At 48.4% G+C, this 25,379-nt stretch overlaps 1 protein-coding gene and 1 non-coding gene across 3 annotated transcripts in view; both read left to right on the top strand.

Annotated features, from left to right (window-relative positions):
* WDR88 (WD repeat domain 88) overlaps positions 1–4,384 on the top strand; it is a 44,183-nt gene extending 39,799 nt beyond the window's left edge. The window contains exons 10-12 of one of the 2 annotated variants that reach the window (XR_002735118.2): positions 960–1,052; positions 2,806–2,922; positions 3,990–4,384. Coding sequence is in view for 1 of the 2 variants with exons in the window: in XM_023229109.2 (XP_023084877.1) it covers positions 960–1,052; positions 3,990–4,163 (267 nt within the window). In the remaining variant the exon portion in view is untranslated. The remainder of the gene's footprint in view (positions 1–959; positions 1,053–2,805; positions 2,923–3,989) is intronic. The other variant, XM_023229109.2, reaches the window with a different exon arrangement.
* Positions 4,385–5,624: 1,240 nt separating this feature from the next.
* Positions 5,625–5,698, top strand: TRNAT-AGU. The gene has a single exon. It is a non-coding gene; the product is annotated as a tRNA-Thr (tRNA).
* Positions 5,699–25,379: the final 19,681 nt, after the last annotated feature.

Raw genomic sequence — 25,379 nt, 5'->3', positions numbered from 1 at the left:
GAAGCCAACACATCTATTACCAAAAAAAAGCCAACACATCTATTACAAAAATGTCCCCTTTGTTTTCCCATAGGACATTTAGTTGCAACTGCTGAATCAAGAAATGTAACATACTCAGTGTATGTGTTTTTTTATTGCTGCTATAATAAGTTGCCAGACTGTACTGTTTAAACATTAAACAACACAAATTTAATATCCTACAGTTCTGTAAGACAGAAGTCTGACAAGCTCTCGCTGGGCTAACATCCAGGTATCAACAGGACTGCATTCCTTTCGGGAACTATTATTAACTAAAGTCCATGGTTTACAGCGTTTCATGCTTTGTGTTGTATAGTTCTACGGGTTTTGCCAAATGTATATCATATATCCACCAATACAGTGTCATACAGAATAGTTTTTTTTTTTTTTTGAGACAGTCTCACTCTATTGCCCAGGCTTGAGTGTAGTGGCATGATCTTGGCTCACTGCAACCTCTGCCTCCTGGGTTCAAGCAATTCTCCTGTCTTGGCTTCCCAAGTAGCTGGGACTACAGGTGTATGCCACCATACCCAGCTATTTTTGTATTTTTAGTAGAGACGGGGTTTCACCATTATTGGTCAGGCTGGTCTTGAACTTCTACCTCACCCACCTTGGCCTCTCAAAGTGGTGGGATTACAAGCATGAGCCACCACGCCTGGCCATACAGAATAGTTTTACTGTTCATCCCTCCTCCTCTTTCCCATAATCCTGGGCAACCACTGATGTATTTACTTTAGTTTTGCCTTTTCCAGAATGTCATGTGGTTGGAATTATACTCTGTAGCCTCTTCAGGTTGGCTTCTACGGCTTAACAATGTGCATTGAAGGCTCCTCTGTCTTTTTGTGCCTTGACAGCCCATGTCTTTTGATTGTTGAATGATATTCCTTTGTATGGATGTACCACAGCCTGTTTTGTGACCATTGCTTTGCTATTTGTTTTAGGATAGGACCATGAGACTGTGGAATATTGAAGAAATTGACCAAATTCCTTTGGTAATCAAGTACAAAAAGGCTATGGGCTTAAAGGTGAAACAGGTTGGTATTGGGTAAAATTAAGCCCAGTGAAGGCTTTCATTAGTTCCCTCTATAAATTAATTTATCATTTAAATGAACTCTGGGCACCTGGAGATGCAACCGTGAACGAACGGACTGCCATTTTTGCCCCGGGGGAGCTTAAATTCTAAAAGAGAGGAAACAAAGAGGAAAGACACAAGAAAAATGTGTAGTAAGTCGCATGGTGATAAGTAATTGACAGAAAAATACACAAGAAACGGGAATAGGAGTGCTGGAGGTTGCCAGATTTTAAAGGGTGGTTAGGATAAGTCTCATTGAGAGGTGACCGCTGTGTCGACTTGAAGGTGGTGAGGGGATGAGCCATGTAGATATTTAAAGGAAAGAACTTCCAGCTGGATGCAGTGGCTCACGCCTGTAATCCCAACGTTTTGGGGGGCTGAAGCAGGCAGATTACCTGAGGTAGGAGTTTAAGACTAGCCTGGACAACATGGTGAAGCCCCATCTCTACTAAAAATACAAACAAATTAGCCAGGCGTAGTGGTGCAGGCCTGTAATTTCAGCTACTCGGGAGGCTAAGGCAGGATAATCCCTTGAACCTGGGACTGGGAGGTGGAAGTTGTAGTGAGTCGAGATTTCACCACTGCACTCCAGCCTGGGTGACAGAGAGAGACTCTGTCTCAAAAAAAAAAAAAAAAAAAAAAAAGAAAGAAAGAAAGAAATTCCCAGCAAAGAGAACAGCCAATGCAGAGCCTAAGAGGCAGGAGTCAGCCTGGTATGTCGGAGGGATGGAGTGAGGGGGCGTGGAGGGGATGAAGCCTGCAGGAGCACTGGTCAGTGGAGGAATGGCCAGGTACACAGCTGGGCACTGCGTGAGCCTCCTACCCTGGGTAGGTCCCCAGTGCCCCACTTCCCATGCAAGAGGCTCAGGTGCCCGCACTTCTCTAGTGCAAGAGCTTGGTGGTCGGGCCAGCATATTTTCTGCTTCACCAGGCCCAGCCTGGGCTGGCCACAGAGGCTGTCCCTGGGCAGTGGAGGCAACTTCCCGCTGGAGCCTCTCTGTGCACACACCTGGCTGCTGCCTTGGAGTGTGGGCCGGGCCCACTTGAGTCCTTTCCTGGGAATCCTGGAGCCACCTAGACCTGACCTCCTCTCAGGTTTGGCTGGGAGCCACGGCTTCTGGGAATGGCTAATTTGGGAGCCGCACAGCAAGGCAGGAGTATGAGGGGTGGGACTCATACGGGCCTTGTCCCTGTGGCCGTGTTGGCCATTAAACCCTGAAAGCTGACTTGCTACAGAGCAGTGATGGCCCTTGACTTTCACCCGCCACCTAGGGCAGGGCCTGGGAGCCGCCTCCTCCGTGAGCCCTGCTGTTCTGGGGTTGGACCGTGGGATGTAGGAATGTAGGATAAGGTAGGTAAAGGATCAAATTTCTTTTTTCTTTTTCTCTATTTCTTTTTCGAGAGGGAGTCTAGCTCTGTCACCCAGGCTGGAGTGCAGTCACGCAATCTCGTCTCACTGCAACCTCCGCCTCCCAGGTTCAAGCGATTCTCCTGACTCAGCCTCCTGAGTAGCTGAGACTACAGGCGCCCACCACTACGCCCGGCTAATTGTTTTGTGTTTTTATTGGAGACGGGGGTTTTACCATGTTGGCCAGGCTGGTCTCGAACTCCCGAGCTCAAGTGATCCACCCACCTCAGCCTCCCAAAGTGCTGGGACTACAGGCGTGAGCTCTCCGAGCCCAAACTGGTATCTAATTTATTTCTTGAAAAAAAAGGAAAAGAAAGAGACCTACCTGAAGCTGAAGCAAGGATGAACCTGCTGCATTTGACTTGCTCTGAATCAATCAACATGAGAAGCCTCAGAGGCCAGGCTGCCCTGAGGCCTGCCCCAGGTGGGGTTTACCCCTCTCTCCAGCAGGCCTCAGTGTCCTGGAGCGGGCAAGACAGCAAAGCCTAGGGACTGGCAAAGCCAGGGCAGGGGCGTGCCACCTTGCAGGCTCTTCTCCAGGGGACCATGCATAGCAGGAACCCCTGAGGGGCCTCTGCCCATAGCCTGGGAGACCCCATCCCATGGGATTCTTGCTCGTTAGTGGGAAGCAGACGTGGTGAGTGAGTTGTGCCATTTGTTTCCAGTGTTCTCTGTGAGCTTTGGCCAGAAACAGGCTCAGGGACGCAGGAGGGCGCCTAGCACCTGTGTCAATCTGCTTCACACCCCTGCTTTGTTCAGAAATCTTGCCTACTTTAGTCTCATGGTTCTGTAAAAGTTGGGTGTTCTCAGGATGTCAGGGAGTAATCCTCTCAGTCCCACAATTTTACTCTGCACAGAACAATGGATGGGGCTGGACACCCACTCCCATCCTCCTGATTGTCAAGGGGCTTGCCACACGTCCTTAGGACCCCCATGGCAGGAGACATGAGCTGGCAGGATCTGCTTAGCCATTGGTGGGGAAGAAGCCTGTGCTCATTCTCTCTCTGCAACTTCCGCCTTTGTGGGGTTAGAGATGCCAGAGAGGCGCTGCGTCCTGTGGCTCACGCCTGTAATCCCAGCACTTTGGGCAGCCGAGGTGGGTGGATCACTTGAGGCCAGGAGTTCGAGACCAGCCTGGCCAACATGGAGAAACCCCATCTCTACTAAAAATACAAAAATTAGCTGGATGTGGTGGTGCATGACTGTAATCCCAGCTACTCAGGTGGCTGAGGCAGGAAAAACACTTGAACCTGAGAGGCGGAGGTTGCAGTGAGCCAAGATGGCACCACTGCACTCCAGCCTGGGCAACAGAGTGAGACTCTGTCTCATAAGAAAACAAAAAAACACAAACAAAAAAGAGATTCCAGAGAGGGGAGCCCTTGCCTTGCCGCAGCTCAAAGTAGGTGGATCAGGCGGGAGAATTCTAAGCGCGTGCCTGGATCCCCTCTGACCAGCACCTCCTTTCTGCTCTTTTAAAATATCCCATGTCAGTGCGAAAGATGTGACAGGCCTTTCTCCATCTTCAAGAGTGACACTTCTGAAATGTTCACCCAATGCGTGTTCTGCCGGATAGATACAAGAGGCTTGCCAGCAGAGACTTCATCATCATCATCATCAGACAGGGAGAACTCGCCGCCGCCGCCCGGGAGAAGCGAGGATGATTGACAGCTGCAGCCCCCTTTGAGTGACTCCAGCACAGGCTTCCTAGCATGTAGGTTTTGGCGCTCTGCAGGGACTTTCACTTGGGCCCCTCCCAGGCTCAGTAGGCCTGACAGACTGGGGCAAGACACAAGCCCTGGCTGGGCTCTCAGCACAGTGCCACTTCCTCAGCTTTCAGCTTGAAACTTTCCGTTTTCATGCAGAATAAATCTAATTCCTTTGGAAAACAAGTGTGCATGTGCATTTGAAAAGCAGTCTTGCTATTTCTAAGCTTTATGCCTTGGTGCTCATTCTGTTTGATACTTGGAACACTAGACTCACATTATGGAGTCTGGAGTTGCCTGTAAGATGACCCGTGGGGGCTGGCACCAGCAGTTCTGGAGAGTTTGTCAAATGAGTATGACAAGATGTGGGGCCGCCTCTGTGGGCGTGATGGCAAGACACAATGGGTGCCTCCCTGGCTAATGCTCCCAGATGGCCACCTGCCCGGCGCAGAGGACCGTTTGATTAGGCAAGGGGGTGGCGGTGGCATTGCCATCACGGGATGTCACATGCTTTCTCCTCTAGACGTCTCAATTTCCAGAACGCCCATGCCTATGTGCAGCCCTCTTCCTGCTGCCACGGCATTTTGCACAGTGTGCATCCGTCCATAAATAGGCTGAGATAGGAGCTTAGGTTCCTATTGCACACCATGCTGGGTGAACCTTTCTGTGCATGCTGCAGGGATGCTGGGTGGATGGGTTGGCAGTGTTCGACTTCGTAGTTGCCACAGGCCCTCTGGAAAGTGCGGAAACCAGTGGCGGGTGTAGTTGCGTGAGGACACCCAGAAGGCGCAAGTGAGAAACCAGGGAGGGGAGGGCCTTGCCTGCTCTGGCAGCAGAAACCCCTCCATATAAGGTGTTGGGGCCCCACGCCAGCAGCCTGGGAACCCCGAAGCCCACAATCCCTTCTCTGAGCCTTCCTGACTCAACTTTTACCGAGCTCAGGATCCGCGGAAGAAGCGACTCAACTGAAGTTATGGCTCCGGGAGCTGGCAGGGCCTCGGCCTTCTCAGGCTGAGGTCCCCGGGCGGAACGGTCCGAAGCTCACCCGGGGTACCGTCGGATCGAGGCGGGTGTGCGCCCCGACCTGATGCCAGGGGAGCCAGCAGCCTGGCCGCGCTGGCGGGGCCGGGGATTCTGCGGAGTGGGTAGGGGCTCGGCAGCACTGCCGAGGCCCAAGCCCTGCGCCAGCGTTCCCCACAGACGGAGCGTCCTGGCTCCATGTTGGAAAAGACATCGTCACCAGTAAGCTTCGCCTTCCAGGCTGCCCGCTCCTTGCAGCCCGAGCTTCCGGTCTGTCTCAGATGCCGGTGTGACTCTGGAGCCACACGACGCGTGCGCCACAACAGGCCGAGTCTGTGCGCATGCGCGCGGCCCATAGGCTGAATAGTAATGAGGAGTCATTTCTCGAGGTGTTCATACGGGCGGCGCCGTGGCTTAGTTGGTTAAAGCGCCTGTCTAGTAAACAGGAGATCCTGGGTTCGAATCCCAGCGGTGCCTCAACCGAGCGTCCAAGCTCTTTCAACTTTTGCTCTTGCACTTTTGTGCTCTGTGCCCTCACCCGGCTGCCCGATACCACGTGGATGTGAGGGGGAGCCCGAGAGGCTGATGTAGCCGGGTCCCCCAACGGGTGCAGGCGGCCTTTGGACTCCACCTACTCTGGTCTCAGGCGCTGAGGGGCGTGGGCGGCGCGGGGACCTAGGCGATCGCGGTTGTCATGGTGCTGGCTGGCCGTGGGAGGCGGGCGGGCGGGGAAACAGCCTTGAGAGTCCAGCGAGCAGCCGGTGTTCGCCCCGAGGCAGCTTCCTCAAGGCTGGCGGTGGACGCGCTCTCCTGCGCCGCCTTCTGTGGCATGAGTTCCTAGCACTAATCTTCCCGGCTCCAAGCTGCCACTTGGGGGACCCCATGCGGGTGCCCATCCCCGACGGTCGCCAGGCTTAGCTGAGCCTCTCAAAGGCCTGAAGATTGCCCGTCTCCCTGCAGCCGCGCAGTGGTTGCAGTCGTTTCACAAATGCAAGACCTGGGCCGACAAGGCCAAGGGGACCCCATGGGGAGGGGTGCGGGACTGAGTCCGGTCAGCGTGACCGTCAGTCCGATGACTGCGTGGAAACCCCAGACCAGGGAAAGATCGCAGGGGACTCTGTCCTCACTGCAGACGGCCGGGTGTGGGCTGAAGCCAGCTACCTGGACTGGGGTTGGTTGCTCAGCGCTGGGGTTCTACCCATATTTGCATGTGGGAACCAATTCCCGAGCAAGTGCATTCGAGGCTTTGGGGGTGGTGGGGTAGGGTGGCGTGAGGCATTGGAGTTTTTACAAACATTCTCCAGGGAGTCACATGTCAAACCCGACAGGACAGTCCCAGTGCAGAAATTGCAGGCATGGCATGAGGCTGTGTTCCAAACCGTCAAATTCACCTGCCCGGGAAGCAGTTCCTCTTTCTGCCTTTTCTATGGATCTGGGTTTATTGTTTTTGTTTGTTTGTTTATTTCTCTCGTTTTCCAGTCAATTCTTGCGCCTTTGTATCTTGGTTGTTTTTGATTGACATTGCCCAGGAAAGCTTGTAAGGAGACTTTGACGCTTTGCAGTGCTGATAGGAGCATTCACCTGGATCCAATCAGGGATGAATTTATTGGAAACTCGGCTTGCGTCATTGTGGAGCTGGTTTATTTCTGGCTCATAGTTACGCCAGCCTGAGCGACAGGGAGAAACTCCATCTCGAAGAAAAAATAAAAATAAAAAAGTCCCTCATTGGATACAGGATTTGAAATCTTTTCTCTCTTTCTTTTTCTCTTGCTATTTATTTATTTATTTACTTACTTACTTACTTACTTACTTACTTACTTACTTACTTACTTACTTACTGAGATGGAGTCTCTGTTGCCCAGGCTGGAGTGCAATGGCACGATCTTGCCTCACTGCGACCTCTGCCTCTCCAGTTCAAGCGATTCTCCTGCCTCAGCCTCAGCTGGGATTACAGGTGCACAACACCACGCTCTGCTAATTTTTGCATTTTTAGTACAGACGAGGTTTCATCATGTTGGCCAGGCTGGTCTCGAATTCCTGACCTCAGGTGATCCGCCCTGCCCACTTCGGTCTCCCAAAGTGTGGGGATTACAGGTGTGAGCCACCACTGTTTTTTTTTTTCTTTCTTTCTTTTTTCTTTTTCTTTTTCTTTCTTTCTTTTTTTTTTTGAGATGGAGTCTCGCTCTGTTGCCAGGATGGAGTGCAGTGGTGTGATCTCGGCTCACTGCAACTTCTGCCTCCCGGGTTCAAGCGATTCTCCTGCCTCAGCCTCCAGAGTAGCTGGGACTACAGTCGTGCGCCACCACACCCAACTAATTTTTGTATTTTTAGTAGAGACGGGGGTTTCACCATGTTGGCTAGGATGGTCTCGATCCCTTAACCTCCTGATTCGCCCGCCTTGAACTCCCAAAGTGCTGGGATTACAGGTGTGAACCACTGCGCCCGGTCTTCTTTGCTTTCTTGATACTGTCGTTTGAAGTGCAAACGTTTTAATATCGATCAAGTCTAATGTATCTACTTTTCCTTTTTGCTTATGCTTTTGATGTCATAGTCAAGATTCCATTGCCAAGTTCAAGGTCACAGAGATTTATACTAATGTTTTCTTATAGCTTTTGCTGTTACATTTAAGTTTTGGATCTACTTTGAGTCAATTTTGTATATGATGTGAAGGAGGGGTCCAACTACATTCTTTTGCATGTGCACTTTCATTCTTCCAAACACCATTTGTTGAAAAGACCATTCTGTTCCCAAAGGTCTTGGCACCCTTGTGGAAAATCAGTTGACCATAAATATGACGGTTTATTTGTGGATTTCCAATTCTAGTCCCTTAATCTACATGTCTAGCTTTATGCCTGTGTTGATAACTATAGCTGTGTACTAAATCTTCAAATTGGGAAGTATGAGTCCTTCAAAGTTGTTCTTTTCAAGATTGTTCTGGCTATTCTGGGTCTGTTGAATTTCCATATGAATCTTAGAATCAGCCTGTAAATTTCTGCAAACAACCCAGCTGGGATTTTGATAGAAATTGCATTTGATGGAAATAGATCATTTGGGGAGATATTGTTATCTTAATAATGTTAAGTTTTCTAATCCATGAACATGGAATGCCTTTCAATTTATTTAGGTCTTCTTTAATTTCTTTCAACAATGTTTTAGTTTTCAGAGCATAAGTTTTGTACCTCTTTTGTTAAGTACATTTCTAAGTATTTTCTTTTTGATGCCATTATAAATAGATTTTTTCTTTTTCTTTTTCTTTTTTTTTTTTTTGAGACAGAGTTTCGCTCTTGTTGCCCAGGCTGGAGTGCAATGGCACGATCTTGGCTCACTGCAACCTCTGCTTCCTGGGTTCAAGCGATTCTCCTGCCTCAGCCTCCTAAGTAGCTGGGATTACAGGCATGTGCTGCAATGCCCAGCTAATTTTGTACTTTTAGTAGAGACAGAGTTTCATACTGTTGGTCAGGATGGTCTCCAATGCCTGACCTCAAGGCCTGCCTTGGCCTCCCAAAGTGCTGGAATTACAGGCGTGAGCCACCGTGCCTGGCCAAAATTGTTTTTTAAATTGTATTTTTTTCAGATTCTTAATTGCAAATGTTAGACATACAATTGTTTTCTGTATCTTAATTTTGTATCCCACAACTTAGATGAGCTCTTCTATTAATTCTAATTATTTGTAAGTGAATTCCTTAGTTTGTATATTTTATATATGCAAATCATGTCATCTATGAATAGAGATAGTTTTCCTCCTTTCTTTTTCATTCTGGATGCTTTTAATGCAATTTTTTTCCCGCCTAATTGCTCTGGCTAAAATCTCTAGTACAATGTTGAATAGAAGTGATGAGAGCAGCCGTTCTTGTCTTGTTCCTGATCTTATGGGCAAAGCATTCAATCTTTCACCACTAAATATGATGTTGGCTGTGGGTTTTTCATAGATACTTTTTATTGGTTGAAGAAGTTGCTTTCTATTCCTTGTTAGTCTGTTTATCGTGAACGGGTATTGGATTTTGTTAAATGCTTTTCTGCATCTGTTGAGAGGATCATGTGATTTTTGTTTTTTATTTTATTGATATGGTGTAATACATTAATTCATCTTAGATGTTAAACCAATCTTGCATTCCTGGGATCAATCCCATGCACAGGTGTTTTTAACATAAATGATCAACATGTTCATTTTGGAAGTCTTTTCACGTGAGTGACCCTGGATTCCTTATATTCCCACTTACAGAGCTGCAGCATTCTTGGCTTGGCTGTGGCTGTTACATGAATGAGAAGAGCTCTCCCTTGTTGGTGGACATTGTGGCGGTATAGGGTTTGTCTCTGAATCTCACCACAATTAACACAGTGGAATGGCACACCCCCCTGACACAGGGTTCTTTCTATACATCAGTTTTTCTGGGACAAAGATGAGAGGGGATAACTGAGCATAGCTTGTACATACTTTGTCTTTAATAGCTGCTGCCAAACAGCTCTCTCCAAAGACCACACTGGTTTCCCCTTCCTCCTTCACAGCTGCCAGTATCGGAGCCCGGCAACAACACAGAAAGCTTTGCAAAATGCTATCTTATTATTTTAATCCACATTTCCCTTGCTTACAAATGTAGCTGGGCATTCTTTTATATGTTTCTTGGCCATTTGTATGAATTTCCAGTTCACATCTATGAATTTCCAGTTCACATCCTTTTTGTGTGTGTGTGGTTTTGTTTGTTTGTTTGTTTGTTTTCATATAGAGTCTCGCTCTGTTGCCCAGGCTGGAGTACAGTGGCACTATCTCAGCTCACTGCAACCTCTGCCTTCCAGGTTCAAGCAATTCTCCTGCCTCAGCCTCCCGAGTAGCTAGAATTACAGATATGCCACCACGCCCAGCTAATTTTTGTATTTTTAGTAGAGATGGGGTTTTACCATGTTGGCCAGGCTGGTCTCAAACTCCTGGCCTCAAGCAATTCGCTCACCTTGGCCTCCCAAAGTGTTGGGATTACAGACGTGAGCCACGACACCTGGGCACAGTTCACATCCTTTGCTCAGTAAATCAATTGTCTTGTCTGTTTTCCTTACTGATGTATAGGTGGAATTTGTTTTAGGTAAGGGTCCTTTGCCTTTTATAGATATGATCAATATTATCTCTCAGTCTATCATTTGCCTTTCAAATTTGTTACAGTGTCTTTTAAAATCTTTTTATTTATTTAAGTCATCCAAGTCCTTTGGTCAAGTTTACAGTGTTCTGTAATCTAGGTACCCTATATTTCTTTTTTCTTTTTTTTTTCAGTTTTTTTGAGACACAAGTCTTGCTCTGTCACCCAGACTGGAGTGCAGTGGCGCAATCTTGGCTCACTGCAACCTTCACCTCCCAGGTTCGAGCGATTCTCCTGCCTCAGCCTCCCAGGTAGCTGGGATTACAGGCGTGTGCTACCACGCCTGGCTAATTTTTGTATTTTTAGTAGAGACGGGGTTTCACCACGTTGCACAGGCTGGTCTCTGACTCCTGGCATCAAGAGATCTTCCTGCCTTGGCCTCCCAAAGTGCTGGGATTACATGCAAGAGCCACTGTGCCCAGCCTGGGTCCCATATATTTCCTGCTGGGGTTATTTCTAGATACTGTGAATGGGATAATTCCAATTTTTTTTAATCGCATACTCCTGCTAAATAGGAATGGCTTTGATGTTTAAATGTCGCTCTTCAAAGCAGCCCTCTTGCCTGTCTTGACTGTCTTATTACTGCTGATTGCTTGTTTGATTTTTTGACAGATTCTGAATTGTGCAAATTGAGATAGTGAATAACTTTGATCTTAAAGGGGAAAAAAAGACAACTTACAAACAAGAAAAAGATGTCTACAACATATATAAGTGACAAAATAATTTTCAGCAGAGGAAGGGCCCAAGGGGTATAGCAAAGCAGTGAAAATTACCACATTCTATCAGAATCTGAAAAGCTAGGTTATGAACAATCCCAGCCTTCAGTATTTATCCGAAAGAAACGAAAGAAATGAAAACAACGTCCTTAAGAAAACGTCACAGATGCTCTCAATACAATAGCAAAAACCAGGAACAGCTCAGGTGTCACAGGAGATGAATAAACTATGGGTTATCCAGGCAGTAGATCACTGCACAGCAAGAGAAAGGGATGGGATGCTGACACTTACACAGACATGGGTGAAATCTCACGTCGTGTGGAGTGAAACAGTACATCATTTATGATTTCACTTACACAAAACTCTAGGAAATGCAAATTAATCTATAGTGACAGCAGAGCAACGGTTGCGTTGGTGGTAGAGATTGATTTCTTCAAAAGGGGTACAAAAAGATCTTTGGGGGTTGATGGAAATGCTCTTTATTTTGTAGGAGTTTGGGTGTGTATCAAAACTCATTAAATTGTATGCTTAAGATCTATGCATTTCACAGCACAAAAGTCAATCTAATCTAAACAAAATATTAAAGGCTGGGTATGGTGGCTCATGCCAGTAATCCCAGCACTTTGGGAGGCCAAGGAGGGTGGATCACTTGAGCTCAGGAGTTCAAGACCAGCCTGGCCAACATAGCAAAACCCTGTCTCTACTAGAAATACAAAAGTAGCAGGGCGTGGTGGTGCGTACCTGTAGTCCCGGCTACTTGGGAGGCTGAGCCACAAGAATTGCCTGAACCTGGGAGGTGGAGGTTACAGTGAACTGAGATTGTGCCACTGCACTCCAGGCAGGGTGAAAGAGCAAGACTCTAACCTAAAATAAAATAAAATAAGATAAATAAAATAATACAATACAATACAATACAATACAATACAATAAAAAGTTCAAGACCAGCCTGGTCAACATAGCGAGACTTCATCTCTCTAAAAAACAACTTAAAATAATAAAAGTCATGTTGACAGCAGTCTGGTTCGTCATCCCAGCCTGTCCCCATCAGCTCCATGTGGATTTAACTATTTCTTGCCCATGGCCCATGCTCTTCCAGCAGGGCAGGGCCTGCATTTGCTGGGCGGTGGGCTGTCCCATTGCCCTCTGTTTCTACCTCCCATGCAACTGTGGCCTGAAGGGTTCCACAGAGGAGAAGAGAGGTTTCATCTGGGCTAGGAGGGTAGAGATACGCACACCCCATCAGCTGCTTCCAGGAGAGGCTTTCAGCTTTAATGACTGACAGGTGGCCTCAGCCTTGGGGAAAAACCCTCCTACAGCCTCTCTGGAGGGGTAGTGCCTCCTCGCTGCCAGAGAAGGCTGAGAGTGTGGTCTCCAGTATACTGAGTTCTCAGCTGCAGGAGGCAGAACCACTCATCCATTTCCCTCACCCACCTCTGTTCAATGATGGTGATTTTTCGTTTTTTTTTTTTTTTTGAAATGGAGTTTTGCTCTATTGCCCAGGCTGGAGTGCAGTAGTACAATCTCAGCTTACTGCAACCTCTGCCTCCTGGGTTCAAGCAATTCTCCCGCCTCAGCCTCCCAAGTAGCTTGGACTATGGGCATGTGCCACTACCGCCTGGCTAATTTTTGTATTTTTAGTAGAAACAGGGTTTCTCCATATTGGCCATGCTGGTCTCAAACCATCCTGACCTCAAGTGATCTGCCTGCCTCAGCCTCCCAAAGTGCTGGGATTACAGGTGTGAGCCACAGTGACAGGCCGATGTTTTGCTTTTTTAAAGACAGGGTTTCATTCTGTCATCCAGTCTGGAGTGTGGTGATTCGATCATGGCTCACTGTAGCCTCTAACTCCAGGGCTCAAGCCATCCGCCTGCCTTAGCCTTCCAAGTAGCTGAGACTACAGGCATGAGCCACCATGCCAGGGTACATTTCTAATTTTTTTGTAGAGACAGGGTCCTGCCATGTTACTCAGGCTGGTCTTAAACTCCTGAACTCAAGTGATCCTCCCGCTTGGGCCTCCCGGAGCATTGGGATTGCAGTCGCCAGCCACCGTGCCTGGCCAGTGATGGGTGATTTTTATAAATCAGAATGTAATGGTGAATGTATTTGTACAGACTGTATTTACCAGATTCTATCATTTAATTTAAAAGGTTGACTAGTGTGGAAACAGAAACATCATTTAGCACCACATTTTATTTCCTACAGTCAATTAGATTATACTTTAATACAAAAAACTCATTAAAATTTAATTGAACTTTAGCAAACATGGGATGTCTATGATAATGTACTACATGTTCTGGGGGCTGAACGGGAGCATGATTTTGGTTTCTACCAGAAGTGGCCTCTCCCTGTCCCACATCTGCCCCGGAAAAGAATGCCTAGGTTAGGCAAATTCAGGCAGGCGGGGAGAGAAGGGTGGTGTTGGAATTAGCGTGGACTGACTTTCAGCGTTGTTTTGTTCTTCACCGATCTGTGCCTCTGAGAGAATGTATCACCTTCTTCAAAATTTACAGTGGCTTCTAAGAAGCAGTTGTGGGCCGGGCGCGGTGACTCAAGCCTGTAATCCCAGCACTTTGGGAGGCCGAGACGGGCGGATTACGAGGTCAGGAGATCGAGACCATCCTGGCGAACATGGTGAAACCCCGTTTCTACTAAAAAAATACAAAAAACTAGCAGGGTGAGGTGGCGGGCGCCTGTAGTCCCAGCTACTCCGGAGGCTGAGGCAGGAGAATGGCGTAAACCTGGGAGGCGGAGCTTGCAGTGAGCTGAGATCCAGCCACTGCACTCCAGCCCGGGCGACAGAACGAACTCCGTCTCAAACAAAACAAAACAAAACAAAACAAAACAAAACAAAACAAAACAAACAAAAAGAAAAGGTTGTGATCAGTTATTTAAAAAAATAAAATTATGCCAAGCTGGCCACTGGCTGGGCTTACTGTGCTGTGTGTGGCAGATTACCTGGGGCACGTGTGTGTATCCGGGATTGAATTGCATAAGCAGGTTGGGAGCTTTGCTTTAAGGATGGTTTGTAGGGCAGCTGATGCTCCAGGAGCCTGTCTGCTCTTGAATTCCTCAGTAGAGCTTCTCTGGCTCAGTCCCACAGGCACACAGCTAAGGGTGACTGCAGGCGTTGGGGTGGACATCTGGGATGGCTGCCCAGCAGCTGATGTTCAGTAAATCCACACCTAGGAGAATCAAGCCCTGGAGACAGCCAGGCTGATCAGATTCCTCTGATGCTGGAATGCGCACCTCTGATTTCCCTCTTTCAGTGAATCCCAAAGCTTGTTTTTGAGATGAAGTCTCACTCTGTCGCCTAGGCTGGAGTGCAGTGGCACAATCTGCAACCTCTGCCTCCTGGGTTCAAGTGATTCTCCTGCCTCAGCCACCCAAGTAGCTGGGATTACAGGTGCCCGCCACCACACCCAGCTAATTTTTTTGTATTTTTTGTAGAGACAGGGTTTCACCATGTTGGCCAGGCTGCGCTCAAACTCCTGAGCTCAACTGATCCTCCTGCCTTGACTTCCCAGAGTGATGGGGTTACAGGTGTAAGCCACCACACCCAGCCTAAATTTTTTTAAAGAGAAAGTAAAAATGTAAACCATAGGGCCAGGTGTGGTGGCTCACGCCTGTAATCCCAGCACTCTGGGAGGCCGAGGCAGGCAGAGCACTTGAGGTCAGGAGTTAGAGACCAGCCTGGCCAACATGGTGAAACCCTGTCTCTACTCAAAATACAAAAATTAGCTGGGCATGGTGGTGGATGTCTGTAATCCCAGCTACTAGGGAGGCTGAGGCAGGAGAATCACTTGAACTCAGGAGGCAGAGGTTGCAGTGAGCCAGGATTGTGCCACTGCACCCTAGCCTGGGCAACGGAGCAAGACTCTGTCTCAAAAAAAAAAAAAAAAAAAAAAAAAAAAAAAAAAGTAAGCCATAGACTGGGAGAGAAATTTGGAACACATACACCAAGATCCCCCTAAGGGATCTCCGGAGTTCCAAACACGTTTACTCACCTCCAGTATGAGTGGTGTTCCAATTTCCCCCTGGCAGGCAGGCTCCCTCACCCCAGCCAGCCCAGTCCCTCCCTTCTTTGCTCATTGATTCAGAGACATGGGGACCTCAGAGTGGCCAGGAGTCAGCCTCAACTTCCAGTTCGGCGGAATCAGTGCTGTGACTCCTGGCGGAATCATTCCTTCCTGTGGAGCTAAGTGCTCTAGGGCAACAGATCATGAGCTGGGGGGAACAAGAAAAAAATTTCCTAGTGGCTCACTAAGGGTAATGGTGAACGGTGCCATTCCTTTTCCATTCCTTGATTCCTGGACCTTCGAGTCCTGGCTAGAAGCAGCAGCGCCATCTATCGAACACTGATTCGGAGTTTATGCGGCCTTCTGAACAACCTTGCTCCAACTCTGCAAGGTATCGCCTCTCAGCTAATGCTGTAACTGCGTTTTCAAAAGGCCATTCCAGGCCGGGTGCGGTGGCTCACACCAGTATACCCGGCACTTCGGGAGGCCGAGCCAGGCGGATCACGAGGTCAGGAGTTCGAGACCAGCCTCACCAACATGGTGAAACCCTGTCTCTACTAAAAATCCAAAAATTAGCAGGGCGTGGTGGCGCACTTGGGAGGCTGCGGCAGGAGAATCGCTTGATTCCAGGAGGCAGAGTTTGCAACACCAGTGAATTCCATAAGCTTTGCCACACTTCATTTGTGGGAAATTGAATTCCTCTGTGTGTGTGTGTGTGTGTGTGTGTGTGACAGTGTCTCGTTCTGTCGCTCAGGCTGGAGTGCAGTGGCATGATCCTCAGCCTCCCGAATAGCTGGGACTACAGGTGCGCACCACCATGCCAGGGTAATTTTTGTATTTTTAGTAGAGACGGGGTTTCACCATGTTGGCCAGGCTGATCTCAAACTCCTGACCTCAAGTGACCCGCCCACCTGGACCTGCCAAAGTGCTGGGATTACAGGTGTGAGCTAACGCGCCCAGCCTAGTTTATTTTCTTTTAAAAAGATTTAGTTCACATGTCATAATAATCCTCTCCCTCCCCCCTTTTAGAGACAGGGTCTTACTCTGTCTCTCAGGCTGGACTGCAGTGGTGCAGTCATGGCTCACTACAGTCTTGAACTCCTGGGCTCAAGCTATCCTCCTACCTCAGCCTCCTGAGTAGCTGCAACTACAGGCATGCACCACTGTGCGTGGTTATTTTTATTTATTTATTATTATTTTTTATTTTTATAGAGATGGGGGGGTCTCACTAAGTTGCCCAGGCTGGTCTCAAACTCCCGAGCTGAAGTGCTGGGACTACAGGTGTGAGCCATCGTGCCCAGCCCTTTCCCCCTTTGTAATGATGTTTCATTTGTGAATGGATTTAAATACAGCGATTAGGCTCATAATAAAGATGGGCTGTCTGTGGTGGTGGAGGGGACCACAGAGTCCCGGCAGGTGGGTAGCACTGCCTCCTCCCTATTGCATCCCCCAGGGAATCCCAGGGTGTGTGTGTGTGTGTGTGTGTGTGTGTGTGTGTGTGTGTGTGTGTGTGTCTCTCTCTCTCTCTTTCTCTCTCTCTCTCCCCCCAAGGGCTGGTGGTCTTGCTACCAGACACCTGGAGCCCCTCCACCAGCTACTTTGAGCTTGGCTGAAAGTGAGCTTGGTCTGCTCCTCTCACCTGCTATGATTAAGGAGGGGTCACTCCTTAGGACAGAAGGGCTTGTCCATGGCTTTCTTCATCCACCCCTCCAGCCTTGCATTCCCACAATCTGTACTTAGGCCTCGAGACTCAGGCTGTCTCAGGGTGTCACCTTTATTCTTGTGACTCTGTAGTAACCTCTTTTGTGTTGCTGTAAAGGAATGCCTGAGGCTGGGTAATTTACAAATAAAAGAGGTTTATTTGGCTCACAGTTCTGCAGACTGTACAAGAGGCTTGGCACTAGCATCTGCTTCTGGCGAGTGCCTCAGGAGGCTTCCAATTAAGTCCAGACATGGTGGCTCATGCCTGTAATCCTCACACTTTGGGAGGCTGACGCAAGCAGATCACTTGAGGCTGGAGTTCGAGACCAGCCTGGCCAACATAGTGAAATCCCATCTCTACTAAAAATTACAAAAATTAGCTAATTACAAAAATTAGCGTGGTGGCAGGTGCCTGTAATTTCAGCTACGTAGGAGGCTGAAGAAGGAGAATTGCTTGAACCTGGGAGGCGGAGGTTGCAGTGAGCCGAGATTGTGCCACTGCACTCCAGCCTGAGCGACAGAGTGAGCCTTGGTCTTAAAAAAAAAAAAAAATTCCAATCAAGGCGGAAGACAAAGGGGGAGCAGTGCCACGTGGCAAGAGAGGACGGAAGCGAGAGGAAGTGCCAGGCTCTTTTAAGCAGTCAGCTCTCACTCATTCATTATTGTGTGGAGGGCACCAAGGCATTCGTGAGGAATCCACCCCCAAGACCCAAACACCTTCCACGAGGCCCCACCTCCAACACTGGAGGGCCACATTTCAACATGAGGTTTGGCAGGGACAAATACCCAAACCATATCAGGCGCCAAAAGAGTTAAAGAATAAACCTTACCTGTTAACCTGTCTTGGGGTTTCTGATGTACTTGACTTCATTAATAATTTAGTGAGGTGGACGGACAGGATTGGATTGATTCTCCCCCAAATCAATACACAAATGATTATTGCTTCAGGGTACTTCTGAGTGCTTCAGCAAGGCCCAGGGCGCTTTTCAGTTGAAAATGGAAACTGCACTCAGCACTGCAAGTTCCTGCAGAGAGGGTTATATAAACCAAGGGGCGACCTGCTGCTAACATTTTCATTGCAATAAAACACTTTTTTTGGGAATGGTGCTTTTATGACATACTTACTATCACCGTTTCAGGCCTATAATTTTAAAATTACTGCTCAATATTGAAAGTAAATGATTTTACTGCTGCTGGTCTATTAAGGTTCTAGGAACTGGCTGCAGCTTGGAGAGTGTCTATGGCTAGATGCACTTGGGCACAATGTGCCCACTGTCCCGGACGTGCCTGCAGACACGGCAGGCTGGATGGGTGCACTGTGGCTGGGTGTGTCTGGGCACTTCCACAGGCGAGCAGGCACTCAGCTCTGAGCTTTGCAGTTCCCACCTGAACTGACCAAACTCCACTGCCCCTCCCGCCCCCACCACTGCCCCAGGATTGCAGAAATGCTAGGAAGTTGCACTGAAGTCAAAGCAGCAACCCCGGCTGGCTGCCTCACCCCATTGAGCTCAGGAAGAAATGCTGTGATTGCAACCATATATGTTGCCAGTTTATTTGTAGTATTTTAAATTTATTTTTATTATTTATTTATTTACTTGTTTATTTTTTGAGATGGAGTCTTGCTCTGTCGCCAGGTTGGAGTGCAGTGGCGTGATCTGGGCTCACTGCAACCTCTGCCTCCCAGATTCAAGCGATTCTCCTGCCTCAGCCTCCCGTGTAGCTGGGACTACAGGAGTGTGCCACCAGGCCTGGCTCATTTTTTGTATTTTTAGCAGAGATGGGGTTTCACCATGTTGGCCAGGATGGTCTCGAACTCCAGACCTCATGATCCGCCCACCTTGGCCTCCCAAAGTGCTGAGTTACAGGCGTAAGCCACTGTGCCCAGCCTTAAATTTATTTTTCTTATTATTAATATAATAATAATAATTTTTTTTTCGAGAGAGAGTCTCACTCTGTCGCCAGGCTGGAATGCAGTGGCATGATCTCGGCTCACTGCAACCTCCACCTCCCAGGTTCAAGCGATTCTCCTGCCTCAGCCTCCCGAGTAGCTGGGACTACAGGCACGCACCTTCAGGCCCAGCTAATTTTTGTATTTTTAGTAGAGATGGGGGTTTCGCCATGATGACCAGGCTGGTCTCGAACTCCTGACCTGAAGTGGTCTGCCCACCTTGGCCTCCGAAAGTGCTAGGATTACAGGTGTGAGCTACTGCTTCTGGTCTTGTTTTTTTTGTTTGATTTTTGTTGTTGTTGTTGTTGTTGTTGTTTGTTTTTATGGTAAAAGACACATGAAATTTACTATTTTAACCATTTGTAGCTGTACAGTTTAGTGGCATTAAATACATTCACATTGTTGTACAACTATCCACACATCCATCTCAAGAACTCTTAATTTTCCCAAACTAAAACTCCTTACCCATTAAATAACTCTCTATTTGCCCTCCTCTCAGCCCCTGGCACCCATCATTCTGTTTATTGTCTGCATGAATTTGACTAGGCAAGGTGCCCCTGTAAGTGGAATCAGACAATATTTGTCCTTTTGTGACTGGCTTATTTCTCTTAGCATAATGTCTTCAAGTTTCATCCATGTCATAGTATGTGTCAGAATTTCCTTCTGTTAAGACTGAATAGGTGGCTCACGCCTGTAATCCCAGCACTTAGGGAGGCTGAGGCAGGTGGATCACCTTAGATCAGGACTTTGAGAACAGCCTGGCCAATATGGCAAAACACTGTCTCTACTAAAAATACAAAATTAGCCGTCCATGGTGGCGCGCACCTATAATCCCAGCTACTCAGGAGGCTGAGGCAGGAGAATCGCTTGAACCTGGGGGGTGGAGGTTGCAGTGAGCTGAGATTGCACAACCACACTCACTCCAGGCAACAGAGTGAGACTCTGTCTAAAAAAAAAAAAAAAAAGAAAAACAAACAAAAAAACCTGAAAAACCAAAGAAACAAAAAACTGAATAATATTCCATTGTGTGGATGAACCATATTTTGCCTATTCATTCATCATCCATCAAGAAACACTTGGTTACTCCCATCTTCTGGCCATTGCGAATGATGACACAATGAACATGGTTGTACAAGGATCTGTCTGATCCTGCTTTCAGTTATTCTGGGTATATACCCTGAAGTGGAATGGCTGGATTACATGGTAATTCCATTTTTAATTTTTTAAGGAACCAGTATACTGGTTTCCACAGTAGCCGCACCATTTTACACTCCCACCAGCAATGCACAAAAATGTCAATTTCTCCACATCCTTGCCAACATGTGTTGTTTTCTGTGTATTCCCCCTGCCCCATAGCCATCCTAATGGATGCAAAGTGGTATCTCATTGTGGTGTTGATATTTTTAATTCAAATAACCCTTAGCACCTGCATCAGTCCGTTTTCACACTGCTGTTAAAGACATACCCGAGACTGGGTAATTTATAAAGGAAAGAGGTTTAATGGACTCACAGTTCTGTATGGCTGGGGAGGCCTCACAATCATGGTGGAAGATGAAGGGAGAGCAAAGAGACTTCTTACATGCCAGCAGGCAAGAGAGGACTTGTGCAGGGGAACTCCTCTTTCTAAAACCATCAGATCTCATCAGATTCATTCACTATCACAAGAACAGCATGGGAAAACCCACCCCCATCATCCAATTGCCTCCCACCAGGTCCCTCCCACAACACTTGGGAATTGTGGGAGTTACAATTCAAGATGAGATTTGGGTGGGAACACAGCCAAACCATACGAACACCCTTTCTCAAAAGCTCCATTTTTTCTCTTCTTTTCTTTCTTGTCCTTTCACCATCTTACTCCAAAGTTGGATATTAACTTCTGTTCAGAAATCCCACAGTCACAGGCCCTCATGTTTCTTCCCAAATGGCTGAGCTTTTCTTTTTTTTTTGAGACGGAGTCTCGCTCGGTCGCCCAGGCTGGAGTGCAGTGGCCGGATCTCGGTTCACTGCAAGCTCCGCCTCCCAGGTTTACGCCATTCTCCTGCCTCAGCCTCCCGAGTAGCTGGGACTACAGGCGCCTGCCACCTCACCCAGCTAGTTTTTTGTATTTTTTAGTAGAGACGGGGTTTCACCGGGTTAGCCAGGATGGTCGATCTCCTGACCTCGTGATCCGCCCGTCTCGGCCTCCCAAAGTACTGGGATTACAGGCTTGAGCCACCGCGCCCGGCCAAATGGCTGAGCTTTTCAAATGTCATTGGAGAAACATGGATTTTAATATATATGAGGGCCGGGCGTGGTGGCTCACTCCTGTAATCCCAGCACTTTGGGAGGCCGAGGTGGGTGAATCATTTGAGGTCAGGAGTTCAAGACCAGCCTGGTCAACGTGGTGAAACCTCGTCTCTACTAAAAATACAAAAGTTAGCTGGGCATGGTGGCGCATGCTTGTAATCCCAGCTACTCAGGAGACTGAGGCAGGAGACTCATTTGAACCCAGGAGGCGGAAGTTGCAGTGAGCCAAGATCACGCCATTGCATTCCAGCCTGGGTGACAGAATGAGACTCTGTCTCAAACAAACAAACAAAAAATTTAAAAAATAATGTCTATGAGAGCAAAATAGCCATTTAGAAGACATCATCCTGTGAGGCACATCTGCTAGGGTCCTGGGAGGGATCAAGGCTACAACAAACCATGATCACACCACTGCACAAAGCACTTCAGGACAGTTTCTGCCCAAGGACAGACTAGGCAGACAGACTTTCCTCTTCCACTGCTGGCCCCAGGTGCTTGCAGTTCTTCTCTCCAAGGGGACCCTGGAGACCTGGGGGCCATCAGTATGTCCATATGCTGGAGGGGCTGCTGGAAGGATCAAAAACTTCCCTCCAAATGCTCTCTGGCTTGACTATTTGCCTGATGGAACAGGCAGAAGGATAGAAATCAGCTCTGGGAGGAGCAGAAACGTTCTGAGGCCAGAGCAAACTGGTGATGACGGGGGCTTGGAGAAGGTGGCAGGCAGGGCAATTCCACAGGATCATGCAGCTTGAGCTAAAAACTTTGAAGTCTGCTCTGGAGCATTTTCAGCGTGGGAATGAACCAATTTGCATATTAAAAATGTGAGCAATGAATTGAGAGGCAAGGGACCACATTGGGGGGCGCCTCTGTGGAGGTCCAGGAGAGAGGAGATGGTGGCCGGGACCAGGGAGGTGGTCATGGTGATGGAGAGAGCTGGGTAGATTTGAGATACATTGTGGGGACCAGCAGGTTACAGTGATGGATTGGATGTAGGGAGATTGGAGTAAAAACTATCGACTCAGTAATGGACGTGGCCATGAGCTGACTAGAGCACAGTAGAGAAGGGGCAGATGTGAGGGTGAGGGGTGTCTGGTCTATGGCTCAATTAGGATAATGGATAATGAGGGGTGTGCCCTCCTGGAAGTCACCTCTGATAAACCTGGGCAGGTGATCATAAAACAATTTTTTTTTTCAGTTGTATTTGCCAAAGTCACTTTTGGCCTTTGACCTTCAAATAGATAGTAGGATTTTTGTTGTTTTTGAGACAGGGTCTCACTCTGTTGCCCAGGCTGGAGTGCAGTGTGCAATCATGGTCGCTGCAGCCTCAAACTCCTGGGCTCAAGCAATCCTCCTACCTCAGCTTCCTGAGTAGCTCAGACTACAGATGCATACCACCATGCCCAGCAAATTAAATTTTTTTTTTTTTTTTGGTAGAGCCAGGGTCTTGCTATGTTGCCCAGGCTGGTCTCGAATTCCTGGCCTCAACTGATCTTCCCACCTCGGCATCCCAAAGTGCTGGGATTACAAGTGTGAGCCACCACACCTGGATGATTCTAGTTATGTGAAATCAGGAAAGACACTAACCATTCAACGCAGAGTCCTCTTCATCAGTGTCTGGTAAGCAGTTGGATAAGAGAGTGCTTGAGTTTGCATCTGCCTGCAGGTGAATGTTGGGGGAGGATGTGGGACTCTCCTGAGTCATTGGTTTCTTCTGTGTCACATGAGGGCTTGGGGTATGTGGCTGATGAGTGGGCAATGGTGGTGGCCCTCTTGTTTGGGATAGAGTGGGGACTTACATGGGATGCCTCTATGTCCTTCCGTCTCCTCTCTGCGTGTCCTCTGGCCCCTCACTCCTGGAGCAGATTCCTGAAGGCATCACTGGCCCACAGAGACTGTGACAGCAGCTTTGCTTCCTGCTAACTGGGAAGGTCAGCTTCTTGCCAGGAAGACCCTGCTCTCATGTCTGAGCCCCTCGGCCCCACCACTGCTCCCTCACCTGCCCCGGCCAGTTCCCATATTCTGGGTCCATGCCCATCATCTCCTTCCCAGTACTGAATTCTCCACTAGTTAGAAGTTTTTGGGTTGTGATGAATAGACACGTTCTGGATATAGCTTGAGTCTGTGAGGGAGGTTTATGAAAAGGTTCCAGAGGTGGAGAGACCCAGGTGACTGCAGCTAGGATGGAAGAGTGTCGAAGCAGAGACAGGAATACCAGGAACCTTTCCAGAAGTGGTGAGAGGGCGGTGGCGGAGAGGACTGGGCCACAGCTGCATTGGGGACCCCCGCAAGGGTCTTGCCGGCACAGCAAACTCTAGGGGGCACTAGACCATCATGAGACAAACCGGAAATGGTGGGTCAGATAGCCAAGATCTCTATATGGGCCGGGAGTAGGATAGGGGAGTGAGGCACCTTAGGCACAGAATTGAAGGAAGTGCCAAAAAACTCAATAATGAAGATAAACCAGCTTTAATGAAAATTTTTTTTGTGTGTGCAATGGGGACAGTTGTTTCCAATCAGTCCAAGATTCCTGGGTACCTTGGCCATTTCTTGCCATATGGGTTTATGAGGGTTCACAATGGGATGGGCATAGATTGGGGAGCATGGAGATTTAGATAAAGTCTTGATGTGATTGTAGAGCTTTTATTAGCCTTTCCACTTGGTTCAAAATATGGGAGGATATTTTCATAAGTGTGTCTAAGGGCTCACGTTTTTCTTTTGCTTCAGGTTCCAACATGACTCCCATATTAGTCATTGGTCTAGACCCTAGATTCCTTACACGACTTGCAAAACATGGATTGAAGCAGGCAGCATCTTCAACAAAACCGCATATTTTGGCCAGGTGTGGTGGCTCATGTCTGTAACCCCAGCACTTTGGGAGGCTGAGGCAAGAGGATCCCTTGAGTCCAGGAATTTGAGGCTGCAGTGAGCCATGATTGCACCACTGCACTCCAGCCTGGGCAACAGAGCAAGACCTTGTCTCTACACAAAAATGAAAAAATTAGCCTCGCATGGTGGTGCACACCCATCATCCCACGTACTTGGTAGGCTGAGGTGGAGAGGATTGCTTGAGCCCAGGAGTTTGAGGGTATAGTGAGCTATGGTTGCAGCTTTGCACTCTAGCCTGGGAGAAAAAGTGAGGCTCTGTTTCTAAAAACACTAAGCAGCAGCAGCAGCAGCAACAATGACAACAACAACAACAACAAACGAACAAACTGCAGATCCACCCTACCATTGCCCCTGCCTCTGTTGAGCATTTTTGCCATGCGTAAATAAATGCCTGCTCTTCCGCAGTCAGCAGTCTGAGGAAATTCTGAAACCAAATTACACATAGGCTAGTGCTCTATGCTGTCAATCTGTAATGTATCTTGTTACTTGATTTTTACATCCTTTAATACATTTCCTAAGAAGTCTGCTTTGGAAAAATCACCAAAGGAATTAGAAGAGAGAGAATAAGAAAACCCAGAAAAACTAAAAAGATTTTTCTTCCCCCCATTTTTTATTAAAATGCAGTCAACCTGCGCAGTGCGAGTGAGTGAGTGAGTGACTGTCTACGCTTTCACTAACGGACCATCAGTTTCTCTCAACCTTCTCTCCATAAACGGAGAATATCAAATGAGGGGCTAGGGGTGTCAGAAAAGGGTTGGGAGCCTCAGCTCATGTTGGTGGGCCCTCTGTGCCATGGAGCCTTTGGGGACCTCTGATTTCACATCCGTCTTGACCCTAAATGGCCTTCTCAACCTTCCCCCTGTCTCTCCTGGTTCCTGCCTCACTGGACTCAACCTCTTGGTGGGCAGCTCCCCAGAGGGCAGCCCCAGCCTAAGAAGCAGGCCTCTTCCCAAGTCCTCAGCCTCACGAGGATAGTGGGTAACACAGTGGGCTCAGGGGGCCCTGGGAGATCTCCAAAGGCCTCTGGCGTGTTCACCAATGTCCGCTCACAGGTCTTGCTCGGCACAGGGTGTTCTTCTTAAGAGACGTGACAGGGCACTTGAACCGTGGCAAATGAAAGAGACGGAGGGGCAGGAACAGGGACACCTTGCGAGGAAGACAGGCCTTAGCCTTGTGCCACCCGTATGAGGTTCCCTAAGCAGCCCTCTCTCTCCCACCTTTTCCCAATCCTCGCTCCCCGACCCTCCTAGCACAGCTGGCTACAGGAGGGATCAATTCGTGGGCCCGGGAGGAGGCCAGGCGAGCACCGGCCGCCTGGAGCGCTGGGCTGGAGCTCAGAGAGCGCGGCGGGGGGCGCAGGCGGGGCGGGACTGGTGCGCAGAGCTGTCCAGCACCCCGAGGCGGGGCGTGCGCCCCCGGCCCGCCCCAGCCGCCTCCGCCCGCCCTGTCAGCGCCACTGCGGCTCGGCGGGCGCGTCAC

The sequence above is a fragment of the Piliocolobus tephrosceles genome, chromosome 21, assembly GCF_002776525.5.
Source record: "Piliocolobus tephrosceles isolate RC106 chromosome 21, ASM277652v3, whole genome shotgun sequence".
Lineage (NCBI taxonomy): Eukaryota > Metazoa > Chordata > Mammalia > Primates > Cercopithecidae > Piliocolobus > Piliocolobus tephrosceles.
This window is presented reverse-complemented; position numbering and strand designations above follow the sequence as displayed.